This window comes from Erythrolamprus reginae, chromosome 4 (assembly GCF_031021105.1).
Source record: "Erythrolamprus reginae isolate rEryReg1 chromosome 4, rEryReg1.hap1, whole genome shotgun sequence".
Classification (NCBI taxonomy): domain Eukaryota; kingdom Metazoa; phylum Chordata; class Lepidosauria; order Squamata; family Dipsadidae; genus Erythrolamprus; species Erythrolamprus reginae.
This window is the reverse complement of record NC_091953.1, coordinates 22,639,898-22,652,751: the sequence shown is the minus strand read 5'-3', so window position 1 is coordinate 22,652,751 and position 12,854 is coordinate 22,639,898. Positions and strand designations below refer to the sequence as shown.

General features: G+C 40.0%; 1 protein-coding gene across 1 annotated transcript in view; it reads right to left on the bottom strand.

Moving 5' to 3' along the window:
• The window catches only part of FGF9 (fibroblast growth factor 9), a 69,072-nt gene that overhangs the window by 35,250 nt on the left and 20,968 nt on the right, over nucleotides 1–12,854 (bottom strand). Inside the window, exon 2 of the mRNA XM_070751687.1 lies at nucleotides 4,571–4,674. Within this exon, the coding sequence (XP_070607788.1) occupies nucleotides 4,571–4,674 (104 nt within the window). The remainder of the gene's footprint in view (nucleotides 1–4,570; nucleotides 4,675–12,854) is intronic.

The following is a 12,854-nucleotide window of genomic DNA, read 5'->3' as shown; positions in this document are numbered from 1 at the left end:
ACACAACATCTTATCTACAACACAAGTAGAATTAAGGCAGAGCATCTAAGCCTTGGTCCACGTAAGATAGACATTGCTACTTAAGAATCATGTCCTAACACGCTGCAAGAATAATATTCGCTCAAAATTGGAAAAATAAACATATGCCATCAGAAGAAAATTGGATTAGAAAAGACTATGCCGAAATGGACAAACTTACAAAGGAAATACAAGAAAAAGAGCAAACAGAATACTATAAATTATGGGGAAAGTGGTATGAGTTGTTAAAGAAGAGAGATAGAAAATAAGAGAACAAAGTAACAGAAACAACAAAGAAGTTACTAAATGGCACCAAACATAAATAATTATAAGGGAAATAGAAATAATAATAATAATAATTATTATTATTATTATTATTATTATTATTATTATTATTATTATTATTTATTGGATTTGTATGCCGCCCCTCTCCGTAGACTCGGGGCGGCTAACAACAATAATAAACACAACATGTACAATCCAATAATAAAAAAACAACTAAAAACCCTTATTATAAAACCAAACATACACATAAACATACCATGCATAACTTGTAATGGCCTAGGGGGAAGAGCTATCTCAACTCCCCCATGCCTGGCGGTATAAATGAGTCTTGAGTAGTTTACGAAAGACAGGGAGGGTGGGGGCAGTTCTAATCTCCGGGGGGAGTTGGTTCCAGAGGGCCGGGGCCGCCACAGAGAAGGCTCTTCCTCTGGGGCCCGCCAAACGACATTGTTTAGTCGACGGGACCCGGAGAGGAAAAAAATAAGTACAATACTATAGGATGCATATAAATAGAAGTGAATTATATGTATGTAATAAAAATGTATAGAAATAGAACTATATGTGGGATATTTCTATACAGAAATGTATAGAAATAGAAATAATGGTAAGAGGACTAGATCTCAGAGTTCCTCAAATATAGTTTTCAGTTATTGTGGGGGGAAAACACTGAATCGGACCTCAGGCCTTTCAGCCCAATTTTTGGTTTCAACTGGACACAAGAGCACAAATCTGGAGCTGAAACAATGCATCTTTTATTCTGGTCTCCAGAATAACCAGAACACAATCCATGCTATTCCACAGTTGGTCTATGGAAGACCCACAATTCAGCCAGCTGCTTTTCCAAATGTCCCTTCCATGCCACATCAATTTCTCCCAACTTACATTTGTATTTCCTTGCCACCTATACTAGTTTTCTAGAATTGTGTTTCCCTATTTGAGAAACATTGTTCTCCAAGACTTTTGGACTTCAACTCCCAGGATTCCTCAGCCAGCAAAGCTGTCAGCAAAGCAAAGCTGGCTCAGGAATTCTGGGAGTTGAAGTCCACAAGTCTTAAAAGTTCATCATCATAATGTATTTTACTATGTATATATATATACCCACTAAAACCCTCATTGTGTATTGGACTAACTAACTAACTAACTTTTACAACCCGTTTTATCTACAGAAACATCATGGTACATAATGACATCACGGACTCCATAGTGTCATCCCCAAATCCCCAACACTTTACCCTTAGATTATCTACGGTTGGCCTATCCAGGTTCCTAAGAGGTCAGTAAGGGGCGAGTACAAGTGCCCTACAGTGCCTTCCGTCCCCTGTCCTATTGCTCTCCTATATCTCCTATACCTTTCTTCTATTCCTATATCTCTTCTTATATTCTTTCATTGATATGTTCTATTACTATACAGTGATCCCCCGATCATTGCGAGGGTTCCGTTCCAGGACCCCTAGCAATGATCGGGTTTTCGCGAAGTAGCGCTGCGGAAGTAAAAACACCATCTGCGCTCGCTCGCGCCGCTTCCCAGCTGAGTCCTGAAGCCAATTCGCTTCAGGACTCAGCTGGGAAGCAGCGCGAGCGAACGGCGTGGGCGGGCGAAGGGCGGGCGAGCGGCGGGCGTGCGGGCAGGCAGGCGGCGGACAAGCCGTTCGCTCGCGCCGCTCACTCGCGCCGCTTCCCAGCTGAGTCCTGAAGCCAATTCGCTTCAGGACTCAGCTGGGAAGTGGCGCGAGTGAACGGCGTGGGCGGGCGAAGGGCGGGCGAGCGGCGGGCGAGCGGGCAGGCAGGCGGCGGACAAGACAAGCGGCGGGCGTGGCAGCAGCGAGGAGTTTGCGTGGGCGGTGGGGAAACTCCTCGCTGATGCCCGCCGCTCGCCCTCCCGCCAGCAAGAGGGGGAAGACCCAGGGAAGCCGCCCAGCAGCTGATCTGCCCGGCGCCATCTACGCATGGGTGCCCATAGAAAAAAGGGCGCGCATGCGCAGATGGTGTTTTTACTTCCGGGTTCAAAAATCGCCATATAGCCGTTTCGCAATGATCGGGATCGCAATACCCGGGGGATCACTGTATCTTCTTTTCTATTCTTTCATAGATATATTTTACTATGAGTATCTCCTCTATAACCTTCATCATGTATTTTACTATGTGTATATAGATATATACCCACTAAACCCTCTTTGTGTATTGGACTAACTAACTAACTAACTAACTAACTAACTAACTAACTAACTAACTAAATAAATAAATAAATAAATAAATAAATATTCCGGGCTAATAGCTTGCACTCTTCATAGTGTGTGTGAGAGAGTGGGAAGGAGGGGATAGAAAGAAAGAGGTTTTTCACCCACACCAGTAGTAAGTAATTTGCTTCAGCATTCTGCTCCCTCCCCCCCCCCACCGCCCATTGTGCCTTTCTGATATGTAATAAGCACTGACAGTTCATCTTCAACTATAAATATTTACTAACTTTCTAAAGCAGAGGAAGAAAAAGATACAAGGTGAAGTGGGACCCTTTTTTTTCTGAATAAAAGAGCATTATTCCCCCCAAGGATCGTTTATTATGGCTGTATGCCAGTGACATCACTTGCTTTATCTGGTTATGAAGCTTTGAAAGGAGGACAGATAGCTCTAACAGAAATATTAAGCAACTGCTTATGTAAGGCTTTGGAAGTTAAGATTATGGTCCTGATGGGATTCTGGAGATGCAGTTTCCATTTACCATGTCCCCCAAATGCAACAGGCTCCTGCATAGCTATTAGGTGCCATTCAACTTATAATTGTTCCATAGGGATTGGAATGACTTAGAATTTCTAAATATTCTGCTGTATCAAATCCTACCAATGTTTATTTATATGCCATGTAAAAGCTTTGCAAACAGTGCAGGAATTATAAATCTAGTGTATTCCTCACCTGTTTTTGAAAAAGCAAACAAGATTGAGTCTGGTTTTCCTGATATATCAATCATTAGCAAATTTTAGGCTTATAGGCAAATATTGGGAAATTGGAAAAACAGCTCAGAAATGGAATGGAATATAAATCTTTATTATTTTTGAGAATTGCAGGAATATTTTCAGGTAATCACCAGGAATTAATTTTGATTTATAGAAGTTTTTATCTACACCTAAGAAAGATAGCTGCGATGTGATACTATCCAAGTGATATACCAGTATAACCCTATAGATGAAATAACACAAACAGCAGCTCATGACAGTGCAAATACAACCTGATTATCATATTTATCAATCACTAATAGCAATAGTTACTAGTAAGATCTTATTTATTAATGTATTTATTACTTTTATATACCCCATTTCCTCCAGAGTTCAAAGCAGCCTATATTTTTGTGTTCTGCCGCACGAATGCCAGCGGCCGATTAGGTTCCAGAGAGTTGGCCTTCTCCAGGTCCCGTCGACTAAACATTGACGTCTGGCGGGACTCAGAAGGGCCTTCTCTGTGGCAGCCCCGGCCCTCTGGAACCAACTCCCCCCAGAGATTAGGACTGCCCCCACCCTCCTTGCCTTTCGTAACTTATTAAAAACTCATCTTTGCCGCCAGGCATGGGGAAATTAACACACACCCCAATTGTCAAGGTTGGTGTATGGTTTGATTGGATTGTGTGATTATTTTATTATAAGGGTTTTAAATTGTATTTTTTTAAAATTGGATTTGTACACTGTTTATGTTGTTGTGAGCCGCCCCGAGTCTTCGGAGATGGGTGGCATACAAATCAAATAAATTATTATTATTATTATTATTATTATTATTATTATTATTATTATTATATCCATATAAAATTGTCATGGCAGAAATATTGAGTGGTAGAAAGAAACAAAGTTAACTAGTACATTTTATGTCTTGATAAAGATTTAAAATAAAATTCAATTATTCCTTTTATAATTCAGTTCTCCTACCCCAATACCTAGTTTTACAGCATAATAATAGTAATAATAGTCTTGAATTGTTAAATTTCCAGCAGTCTTAGACTGTGAATTTAACTGTAGATTACCTACACATAAAGCAGATTACATTAATATTGCTTAAAAATCAAATTCTGAGCACAGAAGTGCATACAAAAATGTGTACCTTTCTTTAAATAAAATCTAAGATTCACCAAAACTGAATTAAATAAAATTGGAAATATTGATAGATTTGGGTTTCTTCCTAATGATGTTACATAATTGCTGATGATATGGTGGAGTAATATATTTTAAAAGAAGCCCATTAGACACAAAAATAATCAAAACTGACGAGGTAACTGCAAAATACTTACCGAGCCGTATAATTCTCCTTTTTCATTCATTCCCAAATAAAGTCCACTGTCTACCCCTCGAATGCTGACCAGGCCGACTGCTATACTGATAAATTCCAGGATACCTGAAAAATATATAAAGCAACGCGTATTAACATAGCTTTCATTCTCCTGTTTTAATATTTATTTATTTATTTTGTCCAATACATAATACACATTGAAGAGAAAGATATGTAATAATATAAGTAAAGAAAAGAATAGAAGAAAAGATATAAAAGTATAGGTGAACATATTTGAAAGGAAGAAAAGATAAATGAGATAAGGAGAGACAATTGGACGGGACGGAAGGCACACTGGTGCACTTATGCATGGCCCTTACTGACCTCTAAGGAACCTGGAGAGGTCAATCGTGGATAGTCTAAGTGAAAAATGTTGGGGGTTAGGCGTTGACACTACTGAGTCAGGTAATGAGTTCCACGCTTCGACAACTCGGTTGCTGAAGTCATATTTTTTACAGTCAAGTTTGGAGCGGTTAATATTAAGTTTGAATCTGTTGCGTGCTCCTGTGGTGTTGCGGTTGAAGCCGAAGTAGTCAGACAGGTAGAACGTTGCAGCATATGATCTTGTGGGCAATACTTAGATCGTGTTTTAGGCGACGTAGTTCTAAGCTTTCTAGACCTAGGATTTTTGTTGACTTTTAATTGATTTTTTTTTAAACTTTTGTTGACTTTTAATTGACTCAGATATATTGTTAAAATTGCAGCTGTTTTTCTGCCAAAAGGAAGAATGTCAACACATCGGCAGTTATTAGAGTTTCAGATAGTTCTACTGCAGGGTTGTCAAACTCCCAGCCTATGGGCCTGATGCGTTATGTGCTGACCATGTCCATGCCCGATTTAGCGAAGGGGGAGAAATCATGATATGTCACATGATGCTGCTGTGATGACGGTGAGTTTGACAGCCCATTCTAATGCGTCAGGCAAGCAGTGCTGAGATTTTCCTTAACTTATTTGGAAGAACAACAAATCATTACCCAAGGATAAAGACAAGGGGTTTTAGCACAGATAGCTGTTAATTGACAAGGATATTTGACCTGCATCTGCATAGCCAACCCATCTTCCTCTCCTCACCCCCCATTTTATCCCAATTTAAATTCTTCATCAATCTACCCACCCTATGCATCTAATGAATGAATGTGAGCTGTAGCTGATGAAAACTTAGGTCCATTAATAAAATCTATTAGTCAGAAATGAGGCTACCTGACTCGTCCTTATTTTCTGAAATTATGCAACTCGGGCTTCATACGAACGTCAAACCAAAAGATGAGTCCTTCAAAAAAAAGTTACTTGTTCAAAGATATTTTTATAAGTCCTTCTAATGAAGTGCCTCAGCAGATCCAATGACTCAGCTGACTGCTCATATGCCAGAACCTACAGATTGGTTGGAAACAACACTTGAGGGCTATTTTAAAGGGCAAAGGCACAACAATATTTATGTGACAGCTATGAAAGACTATTCAGAATCTGGTTAAACACATGACAGAATTTAACCCAAAATGACTAAGCGAACTATTTCATGAACATCAATTTTTAATGACTAAATGTTGAATTTTTTTAATATAAAATTGTTATAGCAAAGGTACAGGCTTAAAATGCATATGAGAATAGGCAAGGGTTGAATAGAATGAAAGAGAGAATTTTAATGGATGGGAATAAAGTCATAATCTCTACTAATGTATACGGAAAATGTGGCTAATAGAAAAGTACACAGTAGATTCTGTAAAATAATAACAACTACACATCTTTCAAAAAAAGTTATTGCAGGATGCAATAACCTATCTCAGCATCATAATCCAGCAACCAGGAAAAAAATTGACAGGTGAAGTTCTGTAACTTGTCATGTAAAGTTCTATGCAACTATCATTGAGCTTTGCTTGATATATTATCCATCACTGCAAAGGTATCCGATTTACAACTTGGATGATAGTGGCCTACTGGAGTCCAGACATTTAAAATTACTACCGGTGGAATAATGGCTTTATCAAATAATAAACAAACCAAAATAATCTATAGAACAATCCATGCAAAAGTATGCAAAATTATGCAAAAAATATGCAAAAAGCAAGGACAGCGAAATTGCCCAGATAAAAATGCAATCAGCTTGTTCTGAATATCCAGTTGATGTTCTAATGCTAGGCCTTGTGAAGCCATGACTTTAATGACAAAAGGTATAAGACCAATTATGACTTTTGCATAATTTTGCATGGATTGTTCTGAACGGCAGCTGACCATCAGGATAGAGAAACCCAGCTCTCTTTCTGATGCTTCAAAATAAAAATCAGTTTTTGATTGGACTATTTTCAAACCATTCCAAGGAAGCAGTCTGGAGGACAGAAGGAAAAGGGGGGACTTGATTGTAAAACATTTAAATATGTTAAAGGGATAAATAAGGTCCAGGAGGGAAGTGTTTTTAATAGGAAAGTGAACACAAGAACAAGGGGACACAATCTGAAGTTAGTCGGGGGGAAAGATCAAAAGCAACATGAGAAAATATTATTTTACTGAAAGAGTAGTAGATCCTTGGAACAAACTTCCAGCAGACGTGGTTGGTAAATCCACAGTAACTGAATTTAAACATGCCTGGGATAAACATAGATCCATCCTAAGATAAAATGCAGAAAATAGTATAAGGGCAGACTAGATGGACCAGGAGGTCTTTTTCTGCCGTCAGTCTTCTATGTTTCTATACTCATAAAAAACATTTGCGGAATGAGTATGAACAATGATTAAACTTGCTAGTTTAGCCCTCTGTCAAAATTTACCTCTTGCCCCACCTATCCTATTAGAATTACAGAATATCACCAATTTGGTGATATTGGATGGAATGGAAGAAAAATGAAACTAAGAGAATCCTCACCCCCAACCCCACCGTGTCCTCTATGGCAGTGTTTCCCAACCTTGTCAACTTGAAGATATCTGGACTTCAACTCCCAGAATTCCCCAGCCAGTGAATGCTGGCTGGGGAATTCTGGGAGTTGAAGTCCAAATATCTTTAAGTTGCCAAGGTTGGGAAACACTGCTCTATGGTATATATACTGCTCAAAAAAATAAAGGGGACACTCAAATAACACATCCTAGATCTGAATGAATGAAATATTCTCATTGAATACTTTGTTCCGTACAAAGTTGAATGTGCACAACAGCATGTGAAATTGATTGTCAGTGTTGCTTCCTAAGTGGACAGTTTGATTTCACAGAAGTTTGATTTACTTGGAGTTATATTGTGTTGTTTAAGTGTTCCCTTTATTTTTTTGAGCAGTATAGATAGCAATGTTTGCTAAGCCAAGGATCACCAATGAGATAGCGAGTTATACTATTATACATTAAACTATGAGCGTAGTGCTAAAATATTAGATAGCACTTTATCTATGACGAATAGCACTGAATTACTGATCTGCAATACACACAACCTGTGTATCGGAATGTAATGATATTTATATGTTCATGCTAGCTGCATATGACCATTTCCTATTGGATATAATGCAACATTCTTTTAAAGCTGCATTCAACTATTTTCATTCTGCTATTGAATGTATGTAATTTACTGCAATTCTACTTGAGATCTTTAAAAGGTAGGTGACCAAACGTATTTTTCATCAGCAAAAAGTATTTACAAAACACGTTAAGCTGTGGTCTGTTTAATAATTATTTATTGACTATAACCAGAATAGCTGGGTTCATATGATATGCTAAGCCATTTATAAGCATAAGTGGTGGATCTTTAAAATAAGGAAGTCTACATTCTGATTTATGCTTACGTAGCTCTACCCAGAATCAGAAGTAAAATTTAACCCAAGCTTTTCTTCAATCCAGAATCTGCAACTGAGGTCTGAATTAAGGCTTCCTTGAAATAAAACTGTTGTGCATCTGTTCTATTCTCCACAACAGCAGAACTAAACACTTTGCAATGCAATCTATCCCATTGTAACTTACTTTATTGTTTAGTCCCATAGAAGGGTGTTCCTCCTTCTCTTTATTCTCCTGGAATAAATATGACATCATCCTTAATGTTTAAATCTCCCTCAATACCTGCTGTGCCACCTTACAGGTAGTCTTCTGTTTATGAGCTGTTTATGACTGGAACTTCCATTACTAAGCAATGCAGTAAATTCTCTGGGATATCCTGACACCTGAACAGGTGTCAGGTACCTGAGAATTCCCTCTAGCACTGAAGGAATTAACATGTTATTAACAAAATAATAAACCTATAACTACTATTTATATGCAATTCACTAAACCACTATAGATTTAAAATTACAATTGCAGCCATAAAAGTATTGCTTTGTTTGTATTAAATACTTATGTTCTTCACCCCATTGGCAAAGGTAGCACCCGTCAATAGAGGTGATGCCTTCACAGCTTGATGTCAAAGAATCTATAAGAATGCCTCCCCTGCTCAAAAAATAAAGGGAACATTCAAATAACACATCCCAGATCTGAATGAATGAAATATTCTCAATGAATACTTTGTTCTGTACAAAGATGAATGTGCTGACAACAAAATGAAATTGATTGTCAAATCAGTGTTGCTTCCTAAGTGGACAGTTTGATTTCACAGAAGTTTGATTTACTTGGAGTTATATTCTGTTATTTAAGAGTACCCTTTATTTTTTTAGCAGTATATGTTCCTACCAATATTTTAAGGTCATCTTCATCATCTCATCCACAATCTATAACTGAGGCTACTTAAAACCATCTTCACTCATCCCAGTTCTAACTCAGCCTTCCATCTTTCAGAGGTGGGTAAAATGAGGACCCAGATTATTGGGGAAAATATGCTGACTCTGTAAACTGCTTAGAGAGGACTAGAAAGCACTGGAAAGTGGCGTGGCGTGGTGGGCAATAGCATTTAGATTTATATGCCGCTTCATAGTGCTTTTACTGCCGTCAAAGCGGTTTACAGAATCAGCATATTGCCCCTAACAATCTGGGTCCTCATTTTACCCACCTCAGAAGGATGGAAGGCTGAGTCAACCTTGAGCGAGTGGTGAGATTTGAACTGCTGAACTACAGTTAATAATAATAATTTAATAATAATAATTTATTAGATTTGTATGCCGCCCCTCTCCACAGACTCGGGGCGGCTCACAACAATAATAATACCAATGTGCAATGGAACAAATCTAATATTTAAAAGAAAGTATCTAAAAACCTGTCATTTAAAAATCATACATCACAAGCATACCATACATAAAACTATATAAGCCTGGGGGAGATGTCTCAATTCCCCCATGCCTGGCCATCTAGGTTGGTCTTAATCAATTTACGAAAAACAAGGAGTGTGGGGGCAGTTCTGATCTCTGGGGGGAGTTGATTCCAGAGGGCTGGGGCTGCCACAGAGAAGGCTCTTCCCCTGGGGCCGGCCAGACAATATTGTTTTGTCGACAGGACCGGGAGATGGCCAACTCTGTGGGACCGTATCAGCCGCTGGGATTCGTGCGGCAGAAATCGGTCCTGGAGGTATTCCGGTCAGCTAGCTGAAGTAGCTTGCAGTGCTGCACTATAGCCACTGTGCCACCACGGCTCTGATGTTGTTTGGTGGGCATCACTAGCTGGGTATGGCAGGGGAAGGATACTGCAAAGTTTCCATTCCCACCCCATTCCAGGGGAAGGATACTACAAAATCTCCATTCCGTCCCCACTGCTGGGGGGAAGGATATTGCAAAATCTTCATTCCCACCCCACTCTGGGGCCAGCCAAAGGTGATATTTGACGGTTCTTCAAACTCCTCAAAACTTCCACTATCGGTTCTCCAAATTATACAAAATATCTGCTTCTGGTTCTCCAGAACCTGTCAGAACCTGCTGGATTTCATACCTGTAAAGTGGTATACCAGTCTAAGTGCTATTGCTATCTATATAATTCTGGTTCTATCCTCCATAGAGATATTATAGGTTTTCTGATGTTTCTGGCTGACAAGGTTTCCACATGGCCATATCATCTGTGGTTTTGATGGGGTGGAGGAGAAACAGCTACACTTGGTGACATCTTAGAACTAGCTGAGGATGAAACTCTCATATTCCTGGCTGCTCCCTCCTGTTCTATGTTGAGCCAAAAATATCACATTAGCTTGTGAGCCACGTTCTTCTGACATAGGTCCATAGCAGTGGTTCTCAACCTTTCTAATGCTGCGACCCCTTAATACAGTCCCTCATGTTGTGGTGACCCCCAACCATAAGTCTAGCGCCAGAGCTTTAAGCTGATTGGCAGGAAGGTCAGAGCAATACCCCCACTGTAAACGCCTGATTGGTCAGATTGTAAATATATGTTCTAAGGTACCAGAATAGAAGCTTTAGTTCCCAACACCATGGGAAATTTGTCTTTTCCCAGGGTCTTAGGCGAACCCTGTGAAATGGTTGTTCGACCCCCAAAGGGGTCCCAACGCCAGGTTGTGAACCACTGGTCTATATCATTTTTTTTCAAAGAGTGCTAGAGCATTTCAGAAAAAGCTTGACTTCCAGGACACTAGCAAAGAGGACACTAGCAAAGAATGCCTCTATTTACGAAGGTTTTAGAGAAGAACCGGGTGTTCCAAGATTTTTTGCCTCTTCTCAAGAACCATTTTCTACTTACAAACCCCGAGCCTCTGATACTGTAACCAGGAAAGGCAGGGAGAAGCATCCATGGGGTCTCTCTAGGAATCTCCTGGCAAGAAACAGGGCCTCTACCCTCCCTGTGGTTTCCCCAATCACACACATTATTTGCTTTTACATTGATTCCTATGGGAAAAAATGCTTCTTCTTACAAACTTTTCTACTTAAGAACCTGGTCACAGAACTAATTAAGTTCGTAAGTAGAGGTACCACTGTACCAGGGGTGTCAAACTCGCGGCCTACAGGGCGGATGTGTCATGTACTAGCCCTGTCCCTGCCCAGTTTAGCAAAGGAGGGAGGGAAGTCCCAATACATCACGTGATACCACCAATGATGATGTGAGTTTGGCACCCCTGGTCTATACTGAGCAGAACCTTCAGGAAAACTCCTTTCCTTTCCCACTTCACCCTGTGGCTCTCCTCCATGACTGCAATCTGTCAGTTCAGCTGTTTTGAGAAATGGATTTAGTGTTTTCCCAGAAGATGCTCAGACCCACGGTCAGAATTAGAGTGCCTAAGAGATAGCAGGTGAGAGGCATCACTATACCTATGATGCATTAAATGAGCAACGGGATGCCGCGACCCCTTAATACAGTTCCTCATGTTGTGGTGACCCTCAACCATAAGTCTAGCACCAATTCTCCCAACAGAGCTTTAAGCTGATTGACAGAAAGGTCAGAGGGGCACCCCCAATGTAAACGCCCGATTGGTCGGATTATAAAGATATGTTCCAAGGCTCCAGAATAGAAGCTTTAGTTCCTAACACCATGGGAAATTTGTCTTCTCCCATGGTCTTAGGCGACCCCTGTAAAATGGTCGTTCGACCACCAAAGGGACCCTGACCCCCAGGTTGAGAACCACTGCCCTAAACTAACATCCAAATTCCCTGTTGCAGGAGCTGGCCCAGAGCCAACCACAAAAAAAAACACTATCTAACTGCACTCTTGAAAGAATTGCTAAAAGTTGAAATAATTCCAAGTTCCAAGCAGAAATTTCAGACTCAGAAATACAATCATTACATCATGGCAGTGAGAGATATCCAAGGTAAAGCTGTGACATTGTGCTTTCTAAAACAGAGACTGACAATGCTTAAATCGTTAAATTATGACCATCAGCATTTTTACAAATGTTGGTTTGGAAGACATATGCTGGATACTCTTATCAACTTAAGGGGGGGGGGTCCTGTAAAATATCAATAGCAATAGCATTTAAATTTATATATAGCTTCATTCGTTCGTTTATTTATTTATTTATGTATTTATGTATGTATTTATTTATTTATTGGATTTGTATGCCGCTCCTCTCCGCATACTCGGGGCGGCTAACAACAGTGATAAAAAACAGCATGTAACAATCCAATACTAAACAACTAAAAAACCCCTTATTATAAAACCAAACATACATACAAACATACCATGCGTAAATTGTAAGGCCTAGGGGGAAGGAATATCTCAGTTCCCCCATGCCTGACGGTAGAGGTGGGTTTTAAGAAGCTTACGAAAGGCAAGGAGGGTGGGGGCAATTCTAATCTCTGGGGGGAGTTGGTTCCAAAGGGCCAGGGCCGCCACAGAGAAGGCTCTTCCCCTGGGTCCCGCCAAACGACATTGTTTAGTTGACGGGACCCAGAGAAGGCCCACTCTGTGGGACCTAACTG